The 22,591-nt window shown below is 40.9% G+C and overlaps 1 protein-coding gene across 4 annotated transcripts in view; it reads right to left on the minus strand.

The window, feature by feature from the left end:
• The window catches only part of KCNQ5 (potassium voltage-gated channel subfamily Q member 5), a 286,878-nt gene extending 265,432 nt beyond the window's left edge, over positions 1-21,446 (minus strand). For all 4 annotated transcript variants that reach the window (XM_027697326.1, XM_027697320.1, XM_027697335.1 and 1 more), the window contains exon 1: positions 21,078-21,446. In XM_027697326.1, the coding sequence (XP_027553127.1) occupies positions 21,078-21,433 (356 nt within the window). In that variant the 5' untranslated portion in view covers positions 21,434-21,446. The remainder of the gene's footprint in view (positions 1-21,077) is intronic.
• Between the last annotated feature and the right edge of the window lie 1,145 nt (positions 21,447-22,591).

The following is a 22,591-nucleotide window of genomic DNA, read 5'->3' on the forward strand; positions in this document are numbered from 1 at the left end:
AGCTACCTGTTTTTTTCTTCCTCTGAAACCTTGGGTAACAGGTTATCAAGGAGATCCAAGCAAGTCCATAGCAGACCAAACACAGAAACTATGGAAATGGTCTGGGTCAATCAGTTTCCAGCATGTTGCATATTTTTATTTCAAACAAAACATTTAGATGTTTATTTAAAATACAAAATATTCAAGATCTGGAGTGGACAGGAAAATTCCCATAGAAATTAAAAAAAGAATAAATTTCAATTCTTAATTTAACAAGGAGAAATATGAAGTGTAGAATCTTTCCTAAATTATTTAATTTTGAAAAAGTCCATGTGAACGTGGTAGGATCTCCAAAGCTCCAGCTACCAAACTCATGGATGTCTCTGCTCAGTGGGCTTCCCTCTGGCTTGCCTCCAGAGAGGTCCACTAAGGAGATACAGATGGTAAATGGCAAATGGAAAGCACAGGGAGCTGAGGAGGCAGACAGACAGCAGGACAGACAGGTGGGCAGGAGTGCAAAACAAAGTAGCACAGACGGTCATCAGCCATCTGCATCCCTTCCAACCAGAATTGCAGGATGATTAACAGGTTCCTGGGGCACTTCCTTGTGGTTTTCCTCTAGAAACGACTGTCAGCTGAGATCAATAGGGTTAGGAATAACAGAAATTGCCAAGCACACATACTATTTTCCCAAAACTCAATGCTGAATGACGCTTGGTATTTCACAGCATAACATAAAAAAAACCAAATACAAAACCACTGCAGTTTTTAGGTTATTTTCCTGATCTAAGAAATCCTCACTACTGTTACAGCAGCATCTGCTAGAAAAACATAAATGCATTTAAGGCCACATTTTCCTATGAATATTTTTTTTTGTATCAAGAGCATAACTTCAAAAAGCTTGAAACTTGCTTAAAACTGTGACTACTTCAAATGAATCATAAAAGTTAGCGGTTGTTGTACTGGCTTCTCAAGCTGTTATTTTATGCCTCAAGCCAAATTTAAAAGAAGCAACACCAGTGTACAACATCAAGTTGTCTTCACTTACTGGCTGGCTTCATTTGCATTCTCTCAACAAGGAGTTGTGAAATGTTAAGCAACCTGAAGAATATTTCTAACTTGCAGCAACTTTTCTTTACTTATCCTCTGTTGGTAGCATAATAAAAAGACTTCTTTATCTTAAAAGTATTTCAGACACAGATGAAAATAGAAAAGTTAAAAATACTACATCATACTACTAAACACCAAAATACTACTACGCACATTATTTATCAGTCCAAACATTTCATACATTCATATGAAGTCCAGAAATGCTGCATTTGGTACCTGAATGACTCAGTTTGACTAGAGGTCTTTAAAAAAATATATCAAGGTAGAAAAATCATAAGCAAATATAGAAGAAAAAATACATATGGAGTCACTCACCTTTCTTTATTGTGTACTGGGGGATAAAATACACTTCTAAAACATTACTGAGATACACAAGACTTCAGGTGAAAGTAAGCAAAAACTGTAAGGTTTGCCCAGAGAGGTGGTAGATGCCCCATCCCTGGAAACATTCAAGGGCAGGTTGGAGGGGCTCTGAGCAACCTGATCTAGTTGAAGATGTCTCTGCTCATTGCAGAAGGGTTGGACCAGATGACTTTTAGAGGTCCCTTCCAACCCAAAGTGTTCTATGACGCTGTGATTCTATATGGAAGACAAACATCTCCTTTTAGTTGGATTCTTCTGGAATATCTGCATCTCTTGTGAGACAAAAGCAGAAGCCTGGAATAGCATGACGACACTGCAGATGGCTCATTAAAGGTTTGCAAGAATTGATCATTCCACAGTATAGAGCTATGTTTGCAGTCATGAGGATAAGATCTGGGCCCTTGATAACTGCAAAGGCCAAAGTGAGTCTCTTCAGTGCATGTGCTGTGCAAGCCCAGCCAGGCTGCTGGTTATTAAGCTCTGCCACAGGGCACTGCTGCGTGGGCCTTTGCTCCCTTACAGCAGATGCCCTTGAAAACACTAAGATCCAAACTGAAAGTATTATTAAGAACACAGGAGTATGACTAAGATAGGGTGAAAAACATGGTTACATATATAACTTCTACAGTTTTAAAGCAGAGTGCTCTTGCACACCAAGTTTCAGAAACCAGCCCAGACAGACTATGAACTTTTTCCACATAATTTTGTTTTTGTGGAGGGGTAGGTGATCAAAGGTTAAAGCTGGAGGTCAGCCAGCCAAACTATTAACAGCTTCTAACGCTTTTAACCAATATTCAGCAATATTCACAACCTCTCTCTCCACCCTTTCCTTTAGCTCCCCAACTCTACTTTGTACATGTAATACTGAACTGTGCTTCTTAGAGCACCAACCAGAGGGAAGAAGCTCATCTCAGAGAATCAGCCTCCCTCTGTGAATTCCTCATGAAAAATGCAGCAAGAAATCTCTAGTGGGAGTCTTACCTCCTTTCCACATGTTGATCATCTGCAAAGAAAAAAGGGGAAATAGAAAAGAGAGAATGGCTGGTTGGGAATTTTTAGCAAATATTTCTCCTGAAAAAAATAAATACTGATTCACAAGCATTAAAACTTTCATGAAAGGGAACGACTGATTTTCTTTCTGCTTCACAGGAATATTGAAAAGTCTGTAAAACTCTTTGATTTCAGGTAAGAAAGTGAATTTAAGCTCAGTATATTAAAGTATGAAGGGGCTAGCACCAAAGCACAGTATTTATCTAAGACATAGTTTTACTTTTGATTTAGAAAACAGTGAACACCAACACTTTGCTGCAATTTGGGACAGAATTTTCTAAATCCCACATTTTCACAAGACAAAGAATATTCTCTACCAGCTCTGACTGCAAATCACCCCTTCTACAACATGGTCTGGGGAGTTTTGGGTACACCTACACTGCTAAAGACAAGGTGGCCAGGAAGAGGTCTTGGGCTCTGCACTGCTGGTCACTTCAGCTGTTCAGCCACCAACTCTGTTTTGCTCATCTTCAGGGACGGTTTGCTCCCACAATCCCTCATTTTTTTGGGGAAAAGGACACCAGATGGATTAAGTGGCCACGGAACTGGCTCACATGCTCCTTGACAGGTCATAAAATGTGTGATTTGAATTTTGTGCTACAAAAACCACCATTCTGATGGGCTGCAACATAATTTTCTTTCTTTTGGATAGTTTGGACAAAAAACAACAAGGAATATGTGTAAGGACTGTCACTCCATGCCTGGAAGAGATCCATGGTCAAGTATAAGACAGGATAGATGCAGCCCATCAACTCTGGTGCAAGTTAGCCCTAAGTGATGTGGAAACGGGAAAGCCTGCATCATTTCACCTCAAGATCAGGAGCTGCTATGTTCAACAACTTGTTCGTACATACATACATATACACTTATGTATAAAAGCTTTAAGTTCATCTAAAGGTGAGTCTAAAATTTGTTAGAAGTGATTCACTTGCATTTAGAATGAAGAATAACCCAGCATACTAAATAACATTAAATAACAGCTAAACATGCTCATGTTGTACTGGTGCACCTATCAAGTGTATGGCTGCTAGGTCATAAGAAAAACATCAAAAAAAGGAAGGGAAAGCTTAAAACACAGAGAAAATGCCAAAGTTTTGAAAACTACAGAGCAAGGGATAAATGTTCATGCACAAAAATATAATTTTTAAAAAAAACACAGTGTATGGGTTTTAGAATGATATTTTTTTAAAAATTATCTTCTCAATTTTTAAAAATAAACCAAAAAATACCACAGCAATTTTCCCAAATTTTAGTTTTGGTCTTATATTTCCACTCTTTGCGCCTCCAATGTCACTTCATTTTTCTTCTCTTGGAAATTCAAGATGTTGTCTATGTTATTTACTGGAATTTTAGGGAATGCATTTATCATTATCAATCTACTTAATTGGATTATAAAATGTATTTTAAATAAAAGAAACTATATAATCTAGTCTTAACTGTTTAATACAATTTTGCGATATGTATATTTTTAATGGAGACTTCTTAATCTTAAGGTAAGATTTTACAGAAAAAAAATTACACGCAAAGGATTTTTATTAGGGTGAATAAACAAGACCAAAAAGACCCTATATTAAAAAATAATAAAAATAAATGAAGATACACAATAGGGAAAAATCCTAATTAACCATAAATTTGAAAAGATAGTGAACCAAAAACCTAGCATTCACATCACTACAGACTTCAAGACTGACTACCCAGATTTGAAGTAACTACCATAACAACAGCAGATCAGTAGCTTAACAGAACCAAAAAGCAATCCTGGTGTCCCAAACAGCCACCTTATTAGACATTTATTGTTACCTTCCATGCTGGATCTACATAACTACTCTGAGGTTATGCAGGACACTGACATTTCTGGGAATGTCCATCTGACATATTTCAACATAAATGGCACTATTTTTTTCAAACAATTTTTTAACCATCCCTTGTATTCCTGCATTTTGTGTGCTTGGAAAGTGGCACAAAACATGTTGCTTCAGGGCTGCACCTAATTATATTGGGCATCCAGAAATAGGTGCATCTGACTCAGAATTTCTGCATGCCTTGCCAACCAATCAAACGATAAGAAATGCAAACTATGCTGAAATTAAGCAATAAAACACTACAAGCTGCAAGTTGTAACATATTAGCATACACCACAGTGCAAGGAAAAAGGAACAACAGGAAACAGTTTCAAAGTGTATTTGTACCCAGCACTGCTGAGAGTATCATCACAACTGTAACTTTACATACCTTGAGTCAGAGGACCAACTATTCTAAACTGAATGTTACAGAACAGGATTAAACACCAATGAGGGTAAGTGCACTAAAGCAGTAATATCTTTAATTACCAAATGTTAACTATCACCTTTCTAAGTCTTTATAAACGCAAATTTTTTTCATTCAATAATCATTCCTCTCTGTAGACAATCTTCCAGCCAGATTTAATTCCTTTAATGACTGACAAACACAGAACTGGTAGAAAACCAAACTTAACTAGCAGCTCATGATGCGACTTCGTCATTTACCTGAAGCTAAAATGGTGAGCTCAGGTACTTTATTTTGCAGTGGTCCAGGACAGGTGGGCAATGGACCAGAGATGACCACAAAACCCCCATGTTTGTCTGGGCGTGTTCACTCAGAAATATCTTGAAGACAGCAGGTGCAGCTGAGCTGTTTTAATTTACTCTTTCACAATACTATGCGGGCCAAACTGGACCGAATACGGTCCCAGAGATTTCAAAAGAAAATATATTTCATCACGAGATGAAAGAGTTTCATTAATAATTAGCAATTTACACCAAGTTGCTAGAAAAATCCTCAGATATTTTCTGCTTAAAAGCTAAAAATTAATCATAACCATTATAGAATGGCCTGAGAACTACAAAGCAATTACAGTCATTGACAGCCACTGCATACATAGGGCAACAATGACAGCAATTAAAGGAGAGACCATGCCAATATTGAGAACTTTCCATGAACAGCTGCTGTTCCATAGCACCATTATAACCTTGCTAATCCAGTGTAAGGTCATTTTATAAACGGGAAGTGATAAGTGTTGAGTTGCATAAGAGTTCTTTCAGTTGACAGCAATGTCTCTAGCAATGTGGCAAGCAATTCCAAGCAATGTGGCAACTTAACATGAACAGCATTATATGAATACAGATGGGTTTTTGTATTGATAATATAAAGAACAGCCTTAATCTATGCTCCTCATGGAGCAAACTCCGTTATTAAAAACTGCTTTGCACAAAGGCTGCAAACATAACACAAAATCAGCTTTCAAACTAAAATATGCTTAAAAGCTATTTGAAAAATTAAACTTTTCCTATTCATTTGATATTAGAAACATTCCCAGATCTCCATGTCTGCAAGAGAACAATCATTTTCAGAAATGAATAAAACTGTCTGTAGCAATAGGTTATTTTGTACCATATAAGTTTCCAAACTCTATGGTTACTTTTGCAGCAGTATTTTAATGGCTACTTTTCAAGACAAAGTATTTTGCCACTTACAATCTCTGTTACTTGTTGCAAATGATTAAAGCAAAGATCTAAAAACATTGTTTACAGCATACTGTGATACATTGCAGCTGCAGGTGATTTGCTGTATAATATACCTCAGTTCATGCCACACAAGCAGTCACTCATGAGGCTGCACAAGAAAGAGAAGACACACGGCTGATAGAAACCTGAACAATTTTTAAAAAATTACACAGCACTCTTATAAAATTCAAAAATAAGACAATAAAGCACCCTATTACTTTACTGGCATTTTGCTTGAGTAAGAGCTTCTGGATTAAGCCTGGAATTAAAGGTTGGTAAACAGCTTTAGGATTTGGCCTGCCATTTGTACCTGCTAAAGACTTCTCTATCCAAAAGTGCTAGTGTTTGACTCAACAAAATATAAATCATGTTCTCTGCTTTTATTAATGGGGACAGCAATGTACGTCAGCACTTTCATATCTATCTATCTATCTATCACATATATATATATGTATATATATATATCACATATATATATGTGTATATATATATATATATCTCACATATATATATATAAACACTTCCATACTTGAATGCATCAGAGTTTTCTGAAAGCCAAAACAGTGTGAGGTGAATCCCAGGATGGTGTTGAAATTTCAAAGGAAATAAACTGCAGTGCTAAAAGCTGTGCTCTTTTTACCCTCAGCAATGTCCACTGAGTCCTCTTACAAGGGTGACCCTTAGTAAGCCTTTAGGTTTCACTTCCTTGGTCCTCTGAGGGACAATTTGAGCTAAACAAGAGAGCACAAAAATAGGAAAAGATTATTAGTCCTTTAGGAAACCATCTGGGCACAAGAAAAAGAAGAAAAAATTGACTGGCAGAGTAGCTAAAAAGCCACTCAAATGGAAGTCTAATATCTTCATTTTGAGTGATATTTTAGAAAACACCTGAAATTTATGAAGAAGAAAATGAGCTTTTTTTTCACCTTTCCACTGGAAATAGAATCTAGAAACACTTTGGACTCAAATCTTGTCATGACTCTCCACATGAAAAAAAAATTCCAGTGGGTTTTACTGGGGGATTTTTTGTGGTTTTGATTTTCTTTTTCCCCTCAGGATACATGAGCTGACAGTCTTATTTGCTTTTCCTTTTGGGAAGACAAAGAGACCCAGTGGACTCAGCCTACCTAGACACCTACCTACCATGATATATATCAATTTAAACACCTTTCATCCAGAAATTAGTTGGTAAGATAGAAAAACTATTTAAGACACTTAGTTGCAGAGATCTGAATTGCTGTTCCATCCTAGGTCACGAGCAAAAATACTCTTTTTCACTTCTGATTTTGAAGCACAAAATTTATACACAGTTTTAGAGGTTTGGTAGAATGTCCCAAAAGACACAGTGATGATATCCCAGCAATATGATCAGTTGAAATTAATTAAACTAGATTTAAATCAATTAATCTTGGGAGAAGCAACTTCATAAAAACATACCTTAAAATCAACAAACCACTCCCATTCATGTCTACCTTTCTATAAGATTGTCAAGCCCTAGGATTTTGGCAGCCACCTGTTTCAAAGAACCCAGGAGACTGATTTCAGTATGTTCTCACATGGTATGCCATTCACAGTTTTCCCCATGTTCTTACCAGTCTCTATCAGCCAGTTAATCTGGCAGGTTTTTTAACTCCCAACCTCAGAGAAAGTTGTAAAACTAGGTGTATCTTTACCACCATTAATTCATCTGCATCCTGGTTTCCCTGCCACACGCTGAGAAGCTGTGTTGCCATTCTGCTTGTTCTTCCACCAGTCATCCATTTCTCTAACTCAGTACCTTCAGACAAAGACAAATAATGCAGGAAAAAGACTCTCATTAACCATGTGATATTTAATATTCATAAAATTTTTATACAGTGAAAATCCCAGCTAATGTAACAGCTCAGCATCTGCCAAAATAAATGTCACTTTCAAAAAGTGACTGGAAAAAAATACATCATAGTTTTAATTACAGGTTTAGATGCAGCAAATTAGAAATGCACCTATGTTAGTCTACTGTTGACAGCAGTGTATCGGTGAATGAACAGCATTTCTATCATATGCTGCTTAGGCTATCAGACCCAGCAAAAAGAAACAGTTTCACTTGTTTTGGGGTTTTTTTTCCCACTTATTGAATCATGCAAAGCTGACTTTTTGGTTTTGTTATTCACTTATAAATGTAATTTTAAAAATTAACTACACAGATACTTTTTACAGCTATTGAAAGTTAAGAGAAGTAACTTTCTCCCCAGGTTGAGGAGCTGCTGAGAGGCAGGGGTTATACAGCCATGGGGATGAGCACTCAGAGAATACTTCTGAGCCCAGAGACAAGGAGCTTGCATTGTGCCATTGTGTTGCCTTTCCATATGATTCCAAGAGAAAAGACAGATTTATTTTGCAAAGATTTTTCACTGTTTGCATAGCATCTAAGACACTGATAGATAGCTAGATAGTTAATTATAATATCCAAGAACATAACTGATACAAATACACGGATTGTTTAATAATGAACTTGTATGTTCTGCATTTGTTACACGAAAGAAGTTTGAGGATTAGTAAACTACATCCTCCAGAACTGTAGCTCTATATGCCATCATCTTTAAAAGGTATTCTAACAATTTTCCTATATTATTCATTAATTAATGTTTTTAATCAAATTAAAATGCTAAGGATTTTTTAGAATGCGTAAGCAGAAATTCCCAGGGCTAGACTGCAAGATACCAGTTCTATTCTGCCAGAAAACAGTATGAACTGTATGTGCAGTGATTTGTTGCTGCCACCTGCACACCCTCTAGAGGTAGGCAAGGCAGCCCTCAGTTTGAAATTAATCCACAGATCCATACTTGGAACAGCAGAACCTGCCAACATCACATATCCCTTACAGTATGCCTCACGTTTAAAGACAAGGCCAAAAGCCAGAGCTTTATTACCGAGCCACCTCTAAATACTGACTACTGCAGATACCCTGTGAGTTCATAAGACACGACTCTTGTGATACACACTGGACTATGATGAAAGCAGTCACTGGTTCATTGCAGGATGCTCAATATAGGTATTATGAGATGAATGGGCCTCCCTAATATACTTATCCCATTTCCGACACCAAAATACAGATCTCTTGACTCAAGATCTCAGATCTCTTGACTCACTCTTCTGTAAATGACTTCAAAATGTTTACAACTGTTCACATTTTCATCCAGGATCACTTTCATTTAAGTCTTATTTCACAGAGATTTGGCTCTTTTATACTCAAGACAGAGAAGAATACAATTTTGCCATGGATTAATAAACGTGAAAAACACAATCAAAATTTCATAAACTCATATTTCTTTAATACTGAGCACTCTGCTAGTTAATTTTATCTTCCAGATACAAATTATATCTGAAATGTCACTGTATTGTCTTAACATATCAGAGTTTTCAGGTACTATCCATAATGTTATTTATGATTAACTCCCAAAGCTGGAGATAAAGGTAAGCCAAAAAATGTCAAGACCTTTCACTGTGGTGATGTAATTTACAGATATGGGCAGATGAAAAAATTCTGGAGAGTAAAATCATACAAAGGATTTTTTCAAGTAAGTACTTCTCTTCTGACACTTACTGGTGTGGTATCGTGCTTCAGTTTGATACAGCTACTTCAGCTCCAGCTTTCCCATCAGTGAACAGCAGCAATAACAACATTTAATCTAATGTTATCATATTTTTAGATGTCTTTTATATTTTATGGGTATCATTAACTCAGCTACGGTTTCAAGGAGAAATTCCCTGGACAGGAATAAGACTGAATGAATTCTTTTCTGCAGAAAAAGCCCCTGAGGACTGTATTTATCACAAAGCTTCTGAATACCAAGGGGTATTTCAGATGCATCTCCCCAGATTTTCCTCCAGGTGTAGATGTAGCTGTGCTGGAGGTCAGAGGTTGGACTGCATCTTGCTGTCCAGCTGCATCCCTTCCCATTAAATGACCCGCAAGAGCAGCTAAAAAGTGACCTAAGCTTCATCAAAGAGTGGATGCACATGGGAATAAACTAGCTGAGGCTCAGCTTCCTCAAGAAGACTTACATGAATATTTACCAAAGGAAAACCAGAAACACAGTCAGGTATTGAATAAAATTTTCATGTTGTGATATTACTGATTATTTCCTCAGGTCTGCATACAGGGTTGAGACCCCAATGGAAGAAAAATGTATAGATCAATATCATGTTTTATTTATATATAAATCCAATAAATTGATTCACACTGTTACTTCAGCTTTCTCTCTACAGAAAGCAGAAAATAAGAGGAGAAATATTAAAAACATATTTTTAATAGAAAATAAATACATTTCTAACCTGAAAGTAATATACAGTATCGGTCAAGTACTGTTACAGTACAGTACACATTCATAAATTCTCCTTCATCTCCATGCTTTTGTTCTCACATAGATAACTTCTGCCTCTGCAATTTCACAAATGCTCTCACCATAACTCCCCCTATATAATATCTCCAAACAGCAAAATCTCATGCAGAGTGCCCAGACATACATAATGTAGTAGCACTGAAGATTTCAGATTAGGCTTTCCTCTCTCCTTAGAAGAATTTCTCAAGAATAACTTCAGAAGCTTTATAAAATGCCTCTAATTCAGATGGATTTTTGCCATCATCTCTGAATGAAAGACAGGGCTTTTATCAATGCTCAGTTTGATGATTTCTAGTAATTACTATGTAAGAGCCTAAAACTATTAATAACATCACTAAAAAGTATGTCTACAAGCATTTTCAGGATGAAAATCAACATTCTTCCCAAAGACTATTTATAATTCAGGACCATCACCTACAATAACCTCTCAATTCCAATACCCCACCCAGCAAACAGACTATTTGCTGAAGACAAATCACGAATTTAGTCAGCAGTCAGTGTGACTTCTGAGGACAGTTAATTTCCTTCCAGACAGTATCTTCAACCACCAAATTAAATCTACTGTCTCTAAGCTTAAGGGGAAAGAAATATGTCTGCTTGAGTAAACTATTGTATTATATAAAAATTTACAACAGCCACAGATACTAGCAAAGCTGTTCCTCTTTTATTCTAAATTTTGCTTCATCTTCAGTCTACAGATGCAGCTGGGACATATCAGAGAGAAAAATCCACACATTAAGTAACTAGAAGCTCAACTAATCACTTGAGAACATGCATACTTACTGCAACTAACTGTACTTGCACCGGAAGTATAATGGAACTTCCTTGAAAAAGCAACATTTAAATAACATTTCTAGTGAAAACAAGCAGGTGTGGCCAAAGGCATGAGAAAAGGATGTTGAAAGAAAATTAAAGGGAGGTGGGAGATCAGTCTCTTCTTCCAGGTAACAAGCAATAGGACAAGAGGAAACGGCCTCAAGTTGGGGAGGTTTAAATTGGATATTAGGACAGGTTTAGATTGGATATTAGGAAAAATTTCTTCACAGAAAGGGTTGTCAAGCATTGGAACAGGCTGCCCAGGGAAGTGGTTGAGTCCCCATTCCTAGAGGTATTTAAAAGACTTGTGGTAGATATGGCAGTTAGGGACATGGTTTCGTGGTGGACCTGGCAGTGTTAGATTTGCAGTTGGACTCTATGATCTTAAAGGCCTTTTCCAACCTAAATGATTCTGCCTCACAACTACACTTCGGAAGGGTCTGAGAGACAGGTCTGAGAAAAACCCTCCAACCGCCAGCACAGGCTCTTCCTTCCTCCATGCTCGGTGCAGATTTCTGTATGCAGCTCATTCACACATGACTTTATATTTCCTGCTGCCTCTACACATCTTTTTGCATGGAGCTGCAAAGACCAAGACTGTGCTTCTTCCTGTGGCAATGGTTCCTCTGATATTAGTGAATAAACCTGACTCTACAGAAAAGTATCAAATGCTTAGAGATGAAAACAGAAAAAGAGATTTTTTTTCCTCCTAATGAATTTAGAGACCACTTCTAACGTCAGTCAGCTTAATGTTGTTGGATGTAAAAGAGTTTTTCAAACTGATAAGTTTAACGTGTGATTTTCTAGGCACATGGCAATTCCTCTTCTCCGGTGATGGTCCACCTGAAGGGAAAAGGACATCACCTGCTCATCAGCCCCAGTTGTAGTGTGGACATCACTCCAGCCTCATCACTCCAACTATGACTGAGCCCTCACCTGTCATTTCTCTTATGACGTGGCAGTTTTACAATTGAAAAAATGCAGTCACTGATATAGACTTGTCTCGCAGGGAGACTGGCCTACATTTTCAAACTCACTATCAAGGTCTAGTGCCCCTCTACCCCCACTACTTACAGAAATGCATCCAAACCAATATTTTATCTTAATTTTCCCACAAAAGGCCCTCTCGAGTATGTCAGGACTCTTATGCATATTCAGAAAGGCCCTAGAAGTAACTTTTAAGTGCACTCCTGTCACAAGAGCTTGGAAGGGAAAGATTTGTGCATTTGCTTCTAATGGGTAATTCTCATATACCACGGTTATGGATGAGCTTAGGCCATATAAAGCAATTAAATGCAATGCCCTAGGAGAAGTTAGATGCTATTTCTGACTGAATGACCTCAAAACAGTGTGTGCAGATGCTCTAATCTATGACATTCATAAACTAGGGAATCATCTTAATGCATTCAGTAATATCTTTTTAATTCTCAAAGCAGAAAGTTTCTGTTCTCTTGATTTGGTCATATTCAAATCCTGGAACCAGTCTGCTGCTTCCATATGATATCAGGTATGACTGCAATAAAAGAATTAAAACTCTACAGAAATCTCAAAAGGCATAATATGTTTGCTTTGTTGAACTACAGAGTCTCAAAGCAAGAAGGAAGCCAAGACAAACAGGAATATATTGCTTAAATCAAGATGTAGGCAGGTACAGAACTTCCTTTCTTCATTATTTCTAATCAGTTTAAGAGCATGATTCATTTGTTAAACTTCATTCTATGCAAGTGGGGACAAAAAAGTGAATTACCTATTCAATACACAATAGAATAATGAAAGGAAGCTGCAGGTACTCCATGCCTTTGAAAATTATTCACTCTTCAAGAAAATGCTTAGAGATGTATTTATGCCCATCTCTGTTGAGGAAAATACACACACTTATGTTTGAAGGTTTCCTTGGATGAAGGCCAAACAGAAAATTTCAGATATGTCAGGCTGGAGGACTGTGACCACCTCTGAATCACTGGACCATACTGTATATATTAAGAAGTAATCACATAGTCTTTCAAGCAGAAGACACTGTCTGAGACTACACTTCAGTGCCCAAAATGATGAATGTTTTGCTGAGCTTCCTGTAACGCAATTACACTGCAACTCAGACAGCTATTACAAGACAAATCTAATGTTCAACAGAAAATTGAAAATATTGCTTGATTAGGTCCAGCTGACCTATAAGACAGCCTTTGAACTTTTAATTAATATCTTTAAAGGAAAGGTTTTTTGCACATGAGCACGCAACTCCTTAAAATTATTTTGCAGTTGCTAAACTGTACAGCTGATGAATTTTCTACCTTAACTCGCCTGTGGTGGCAACCCCCCCGGTAATCTACATCTGCTCTCTTACAGGAAATCTGTAACCCAAACTTAAAAAAAAAAATCTCTTAGAGAAAACATGAAAGGATAAAAAAAATTACGAGTTTCCCCAAACTCAGTATAGTTTAGATAACACATGTTTAAAAGTGACCCTTGATACACCAGCATTAATTTAAAGAGCCAAGAATGTATGCTCTGTTGTGTTAGTGGTTTGAAATGGGAAAAAAGCTACATTGTGAAATAAACATCTGCCTAATTAAGAATAATGTAGCAAATTATGTCTACTATGTATACATGTTAAAGATTTTTTGTTAGATAGTATTATTTATACTTTCTACTCCATCTTTTCTACCTGTGAGCAGAAGACTCACTTTTGTTTCAATTAAAATCAGTTACAAATTTCATTAATTTTCATCAGACATTTATGTTAATGAAAATATGAACAATATAAAAATGTTAAATACTTGGCAAATAAGTTTTACCTTTGAATTATTAAGAAACAACTACCTTACCACAATGAGATTTATTTGCAAAGTCAGGAGTTTATGTTGTCTAGGAATAAAAGTTTTTCCTTCTATATAGTTTCTCCATTAAAAAAAAAGATTAATAAAGTAACAAACCATGTGCTTTTCCTTTCTACTGAAACAATTATGAAAAATTTCACTGCATTTTTATGAGTATTGGTAAGTGTATTACTGATGTTTACTTTCATGTATAGGCAAACACTATTAGTGACTGAATAATCATTGGTATTCCATTTGGTTGATGTTAGAAATTATTTGAAATTATTGCAAAAATATTAGTTCAATTGTACTTTAATCCAATTCAGGAAACTTAATTAAACTACAAACAACAATAAAACAGGGTGAATAGCTATTAAAATTATAGTCAGACAGAGCATGGAAAGAGTATCGAGTCTGAAGAGATATCACAACTTATTTTTGATATAATGAGGTGAACAATGAAGAAACTTAAAAAAGTATTGGGGGGAAAAAAGGTATCTAGAGCATTAAGATATTGTCTAGAGCCCACTTTGAAAATCTGTCACACAAATACTGTCTCACAGGCAGTTAAAATCTTTATAATTCTCTCTTGCACCCATTAAAACAACTACTCTTTTGAGAATACATGTTTAACACCATATTAGAAATTCATGTATCATCCAACCCCTGGACAAAATATGTAATTTTGGGCAAGTTCTTTCATCATTTGAGATCACAGAAAGTTCCCCAAGAGTCTTCACATCATACAAGACACCCAATAAGGAAGACAAGAAATGTCACGCTGAAGACTGGCACACCAAGGAAAATAGATCTAAGATAGGAGTCTCATCCATGAATGTGATGCTAATTGCATGGGTTTTGCATGACGAGAAAAAATTACAACAAAAAGATGATTATAAAGAAACCTCTTAAATCACTTCTTGCTTTAAGATGGAGAAGATCCTGCTTGCAAAGGTTGTACATTTATTTGAAACACAAACAACTAATCTAAGTTAGTACCTTACCTTCTGAAACACACTTCCTTATCCCATTTGAGAAATTTACCCTTCGAAGAATGTCCACACATATGAACTTTCCCCAGTCCAGGTCTTGGTGACTCTTTATCAAAGAAAGCCTTTTGTAGTCTTCTTTGTAGAAGGTAGTGGATCAATTTTGATTTTTATGGAAAATTAGTTGCTTCCTCTGGATCACTACTCTTAAGTCAGAAAGTAAGGCCAGTACAAATGAGAAAATTTAGAAAAAAAAGCCTCAAAAATTAAAATGTGAAACAGTATTTTACTATGATATGCATAAATATTCCTAATACTTAGCTACTGAAAATCCTGAGGTGGACAATAGCTCTCCAAAAAAAAAAAAGAAAAAACCAAACACTACTGAAAAAAACCAAGTGAAAAAGAGAAGCTGGATGTTATTTATCGCTCATGACAGGGTTCCAGGAGAGGACTGCTGTCCATGAACAACACCAGGAAAGGGGATGAATGAAGCGTGGCTGAGCATTTAATCTTCTCTGCCAATCACAAAGCAAGTGCAAGTGGGTTTAAAGATTGTTACATCTCCACCACTCTGATCAAAACATAGTGACTGAGATGGCACAAGAAAACACTGGATGTGAACTTAAACAACTGTGAAGTCCAATTCAGAGAAAAGCAGGTATCTACACCTGGTGCAGATTAATCCCATGCATCCATACAGTCTGGGAACCCACTGTTTGGGCAGTAGGCCCAGTAAAAAGGACCTTGGCATTTCTGTGGACACAACAGATTGAGCACAAGCCAACAGCATGCCCTCATCAGAAATAAGGCAAGCAACATACAACTACATTAGCAGAGTGGGGCTGGTAGGCTGAGGAAAGTTTTCTCGTCTACTCAGCACAGCCTCACAATATGGCATTCAGTTGTGAACACTCCCAGCTGAACAGGGATGTGCAGAAGACGGAGGAGATGCTGGAGAGCAACGAAGATACTTAGGAGCCTTGAGCTTTTGTCTTACATGGAGCAGTTGATGGAGTGGAGCATGTTTGGTCTGGCAATAGGGTGATCTAACAGGTGACCCAGTAGCAGCCTAAAGCTACCTGAAAGGAAATCACAGCAATAAAGAGCCAGAATCTCATCAGTGACAGAAAACACATAAAAGGACAATGACAATTAACTGCCACTTGGGAGGTTCAGGATGACTATTCCATTCTTCCCTCCCCATGCAAAATATCCTCTTTTTTCAACAGGCAGGTGTTGTAGACCAGCAGGTTACCCAGCAAGGTGGTGGGACCTGCATCCAGTGAAATATAAGACCTATCTAGACAAACACCATCTGACATGACTGGGAAGAGTGTGTCCTTCCAGTTGGGCTGGGTAAACTTCCTAAGGTTCCTTCAAAACAATGTGTAGGTGAGAAATATGCACATATATAGAATCACAATCTACTTCAGGTCTGGCAGATCGCTGTAGACCCACCATCATTCATTGTCCCTGAAATAAAATGCCTACTAAAGTTTAGGTGCCACAGTTAAAGAATTTTAAATTTTTACCTCCTTAGTACCTAATAATATTTGATTTGCCACACATTTATATTATCAACCCTATTATTTGTAAATATCATGTTGCTATTTGTTTTTAAAAACATACAGAAAAATATTATTATCCTAACAATATCAGACCCTGACTCTGAAATGGTGATTAAAAAGATAAAAGCCATAAAGCTACCAACAGAGCACCTAGAACTAGTTCATTAAAAGCTTTAAGATGGATAAAAGAATAGGTAAAATAATTTCTCCTACTTTCAATAGTATGACAAAAAGCAAATACTTAGCCTGTTGCACATTATTGGTTTTCTAATCAGAATGTGGAACCTCCATAATTATACAAAGGGCACAGTATGATGCAGTGCTGTTAGCTCACATGCAAAGACCTGCTGTTCAATAGCCATCTGATCATTAGTAAGCTATGTCCTTTCTGGCAGATCTGGAAAGCTAAAATAGCTAGTTAAATCTTTGATGGCATCATTAGATTTTTTTCCAGAAATAATTTTTCAGTCTTTTTCCATCGACAATGCAAAAGACAAGAAGAACAACACACAGGCTCTTACAATTCATTTATAACTGTATCTTATCTTCGCAGTGGCCAACAGAGGGTGCCTGTGAAAAACTATCAATACAGGTCATGCAAAGTCCTACTGCCCTTGTGCACACATCCAAATCTGTGATTTGGGATTGATTTGGGATTCAGAAGCTTCCAGAGCAAAAGGTGTTGGCTTTGTAAAGAGGACATCCCCCCAAAAAATGTTAAAGACTTCTGCATGGAATATAGTCAGTAAGAAACAGAAACTTTAATATTCCTGAAATAAATCCAACATATTAAATTAGGAAACTTACACAACTAATTATATCCTACCAGTATAAACAGTATCAAAGAGCAGTATTTTTTTTGCTGAACATCTCATGCCATCTCATTTTCAGAATGTCAATTAAGAACAAAAATAATACAAAATCCGTATGGCAGCTGAAGACGAAACCCAGAGTTAAATTTGCAACCAATCTGGAATTCCCCTTTGATCATTCTATGGCAATAGCTATACATTTTTATCACACCAAACAACCCAAAATAATCTAAACAAACTGCAACAGCAGTAACAGAAAGAAATCCTACGACATCCCAAGAGAATGCTTTTGAAAAGCTACATTATTTCAGCATTTTAACATAAGCACATGTGTTAAATATGCACATGCTCCATGTGTAGGTGATGTGGTGTGGCATAAATATTTTACTAGCAAGAGTTTAAGTTACTGACTCATTATGCACAAATAGTAGAATGTTCTCTTCTGATTTTATAAGTGTTCATACTTTGGGGCTCCTGAATGATTAAGAATAGAAAACTATGGTATCTGAAAAGCAGATTTTAAAAAACTTGCAGGAAAAATATTACATTTTAATGGGGCTTCCATGCAAAGAGCTACTGAGGTGTACAAAAAGGAGTCAAGAAACATGTAATTTATGTCTATGCTCCCCAGTACAACTTCACTGAAGTCAAAGGCCTTTGCTCAAGAGTAAATCCTTCCTCTAGTAGCAGAAGTTTGCAGAAGAGCTGTCTTTTCTAGCACTTGGCAAGTCTGTATTTACAAATAAACCAACCAATTGACTTCTGAATGTAGGTCACAACACTCATTCCTTAGGCGGTTGGCCTATTTTTCTCTTAGTTGAAAGGGCAAAAAATAAAAAGAAGAGCAAAGTCAGCTCCAAAGTGGTTTTCCCTATGGAAATGATAAATGGCAATATCACTGCAGAAATGGTTTCTATTTGTAACTAATGTCAAATCCCTACTTCTTATTTAAAAACACGCAAACCTAAATAAACTTCTAGATCAAAGACTTCAAACTACAACTCTGTAGCCACCCTTGTATTACTTCAACCTGCATATCAGAGTGAGGTTTCAGGAGACCAATGATCTGCTCAAAAGGTCTCACCCCAGATAGCCCATTCCTGTAACAGAAATAGTACAGAGCTATAACAGGCTCTGCTGCAGTCAAGAATAGCTTAGCAGTGGTAGAAGCAGATATCTCACATACTTAGTAATGTCTTTGCAACTCTAACCTACTTGTCTCAAGACTTTTTTTTCAAAAAGTTGTGGTTATTTTGTTTTGTTTGGGTTTTTAATTCTGTAAGGAAGTCTGTTTTCCAAGGTGTGATTGTATTTCATCAGGTGGCTGGAAAAAAAAGAGCCTGAAACATCAAAAATACTATCTGACTATCTGACTGTGATTAAATCAGAATTATATAAATATGTTAAAATAATTTATAGACAGACAATAAGGATGGCTGTCAAACTGAAATGCAATGGAACTTCAAATGCACCTTAAACAATGTAGCAGTGACAGATCCTTAAAGGTAATACTATTACTAGGTGCCTTTTTATTACAGTAATGTTTCAGGCTCTTTCATATAGTTCTGCTCAGATAAAAGATGTAATGTTGGCATTTACAGCTGCCAAAATTGCCATTTGCAATTAAAAATTAAAACTGGCACTCTTTCTATGTAGGCAATTATCTAAACGCAGCTGGCAATCTTCCTTGTTTACAGTGCTGCTGTGTCATGACTCCATTCTGTTTGGAAATTTACTACCTTTTTTTTTTTTTTTTTAGGTTTAAACTTGTCAACAGTATTTCCAACTCAAACTTTTCTGGTTTTAAAGATTTTCACCATGGTCTCAAAGAGAAAGGTCCAAAAATACAATTTACAGATTTTGTATGGCAACTTCAGGCACTGCAGTGAGCTGATTCCTAGTACATATTTTGGTGATTCTCACAACATTAATTTACATCCATCTAGTCAATCTGTAAGAACCCAGACAGCAAAATGTACCAAATGCCCTCCAAGAAGAAAGTTTAGGGTGTAAGAGTTGATTTTCAGAGTAAAACAGAGAGAATGGGCAGATCCTCTAAGTGGACAAAAATCCTTTTACTGAATAATATATAACATTAAGTATATTTCTACTCCTTGTTAGCTATAGTAATTGTGATCTACTAAGTAAGTCTATCCACAAAGTATTTTATTAATCAGATTGCCATGTTTTTGGCAAAATATTTTTTCACTTATAAAAACCTGCATTAAAGTAGGATTTGGGAGTTCCCCTGCTGATGGGAGGGGAGCACTCTTAATGCTATCAAACAGCTTTTAGGGAACAGTTGCTTTTTTAGCAAAGCTGCTGCAACCGCTAGCTTGATTTCTGTGACTATCATGGAACAAATACAGTTACTTACAGCATATCAATTAAATCTTCTGATTCATGTATGATATATTTTCTGTAGTCAGACACAGCAATACTTTGTATTATATTCCCAATACATCAACGCCTAATTTCCTTCCTCTGTAGTTGATTGCAACGTTTGCACCTAGCAGCATGATCCACTGCCATGACTCCTCGCCAGACTATTGCACATTTTGCTCAGCCATCCAAACAGATTTTAAGTCGAGCCTTTCCCCCGAATGTTGTCAAAATCCATAGAAACAGGGGATTGCTAATGAACTGAGGAACACGGCTGATCTTAGCGATACTGCAAGCAGTGACAGCCACAGGTCCCCCCGCACAGCTCTCACAGGCAAGCTTGAAGTTAAATCAGCCCAAGTTCCACACCGCGGTGACAGTACCGCTCTTCACTGAGCGATGTGTAGGAACATGTATTTCCGTCACGGGCTCTTTCAGAGTGAGGAAGACAGGAGCCGCCACTTGCTAAAACCAAAAGCGCAGCAGCGGCAGGCGGAGGGGGGAGGCCGCCAGCGCGGGCCGGGTGGCCCCCGGCGCTGCCAGCAGCAGATGGGCGCACCTGGGGCGCGGCATCCCCGCGGCGCCGCGCACCCAAGGCGGGCACACGCGTGGGAAGGCGCCGTCACCCGCACTCCCGCGAAGTGCTCCAGGAAAACACGCTGGAGGCAGAACCGGGCTGTGCGGCTCCGCGGCGGCAACTTTTCAAACCGCGCAGCGCTTGGTGTCCGTGAGGCAGGACGCACGTCGCGGGTACCGCCGGCGTACCCACTGGGCCCCGCCGTCGCGGGAAAGACCCCGGTAGCTGCCGGCACGCCTCGCCCCGTGTAACCTCGAGGCCGGCGTGCGGCATCAGCGGGAGCGCCGCGCGCCCCCTCGCACAAGCCGACGGCCTCGGGCGCCCGGGAGACCAGCGATCATGTGCTCCCCGCCGTGCTCCCTTCCGGCTCTCTCTGCCGGCTGAACCGAGCCCCCCCATCACTTCCCACCTATGGCTACACGGATTTTCCCGCCGCCCGCGGAGCGCCGCGCCGCAGGTGGCAGAGGCTCCTCCGCCTCCGTTGACGCCTCCCGGTCACTTTCGGCACGACTCGCGGGGGACTTGCCCTCCCCGTGGACCGGCGCTGAGTGATGCCCAGGGAGCGTAGGGACAGGAGGGGAGGTGCGCGCCTGTCGGTGCGGCGCGGCTCTGCTCGGGGCAGGTGCGGACGGCGGCCCGGGGGACGGACGAGAAGGGTCGGGACGGGACTGGACGGGACGGGACGGGAAGCAAGCGTATGGGTACTCACACGAAGGCGTGATAGACGAAGGCCCATCCGCGGGGCCGCTCCAGCACGTTGTACAGGTAGTTCTGCAGCCGACGGTACTTGGCGTTCCTGCGGCAGCTCGGCCCGCTGCTGTACGACAGCGGCTTCCCCAGCAGGCTCATGCGGGCGCCGTGTTTCCCGCGGCGGCCCTCCCGCAGCCCGGCGGGGGCGGCCGTGCCGCCGGTGCCCAGGAGCAGCAGGCCGTCGCCGCGGGCCGCCGAGCTCGTCAGCGCCCTGCCCCGGCCCGACTCCACATCCTTCATACCCGCCGCCGCGCCGCTCTTCACCCAGAGCCCCGCGGAGCCGCCCTCCTCCCCGCCGCCGTGGTTGCGGGGCATAGCATCACCCCGGGCGCCGGGGCGGGCGCCGGGGCCGCGGCGGAGCAGGGCGCGGGCGGCGGTGGCCAAGCACCCTGCGGCGGCAGCCCGCAAGAGGCAGCGGGGCCCGAGGGTCTCCGGGCGGCGCCCGCGGGGCGCGGGGGCGCGGGCCACTTTGGGCGTCCGGCGCGGCGGGCCGGCCTGCGGCAGCTTCGCGGGGGCCCCGACGAGGGAGCGGGCGCCCCCCGGGGCGCGCTCTCCTCCCGGGCGGCGGCGCTCCGCCGCCGGTCCCCGCAGCGCCGCTCGGCGTGGTTCCGCGGCCCGGGACGGGGCGGATGGAGGGAGGGCAGCTCCGTGCGGCTCCGGCGGAGAGGCCGCGGCTCTGTGGTGCCTCTCGCCGCCCGCTCCTTCACTGCCTCCTGCGTCGTTTGGCTCGGCCGGGCCGGACAAGCTGTTGCTCTCGCTCCGAGCGGCGGAGAAAGTAGGCGAGAAAGGCGGGCTGGTGGGGGCAGACAGGGACCGCGCCGCCGGGCGCCTCCGCGTCCTGGGGTTCAAGCGGCAGAGGCAGCGGCGGTGCCCGCGGCGGGGCGGGCGGCAGGCGGGTGGCGGGACGCGGCACCCGCGGACTACGCGCGCTCCCGGGAAATGTCCATGTAAGTCCGAGAAAGTAACAAAACTGCCGTAAGTCCCGGCGGAGGCGCGGGGGAGGATCGGCCGGCAGCGGGACCCCACTGCGGACGGGGAGCGCGGCCGGCCCGGGCGGGGCAGTGCAGACGAGCCGCCGGGTCTCCCCCCGAGGGGGCGGCGCGGCCCGGCACTTCGCTCCGGCGCTTCCGCCGTGTCCCTGCCTCGTGCCGCGGCGAGACAGCAAATCCCAGGGGCAGCGGCGCGGGCTGTCCTCCCTGCAGTCTTCCCCCCGGCCCCCGTCAGCTCCGGCCCCGGCACGGTGCGGCCGGAGCGCGGCAGTGCTGCCGCTCCGTGCCCGCGCTGCGCCGAGACAGCGATGCTCCCCCTGCCGAGCGCGGCCCTTTTACGCCCCGCCGCATCAAGGTGAGCTTGCGGAAAAAACACCACCCACCCCGGCACCCGCAGGCGCGGCCGCCGCACCGCACCCGCTTTGGCCCCCCAGTTATCGCCCGGGCTCGGGGGGCGACCCCCTGGACACCCCACTAGCGCTCC

This window comes from Neopelma chrysocephalum, unplaced genomic scaffold (genome assembly GCF_003984885.1).
Source record: "Neopelma chrysocephalum unplaced genomic scaffold, ASM398488v2 Primary Assembly neopelma1_23b, whole genome shotgun sequence".
Taxonomy (NCBI): Eukaryota; Metazoa; Chordata; class Aves; order Passeriformes; family Pipridae; genus Neopelma; species Neopelma chrysocephalum.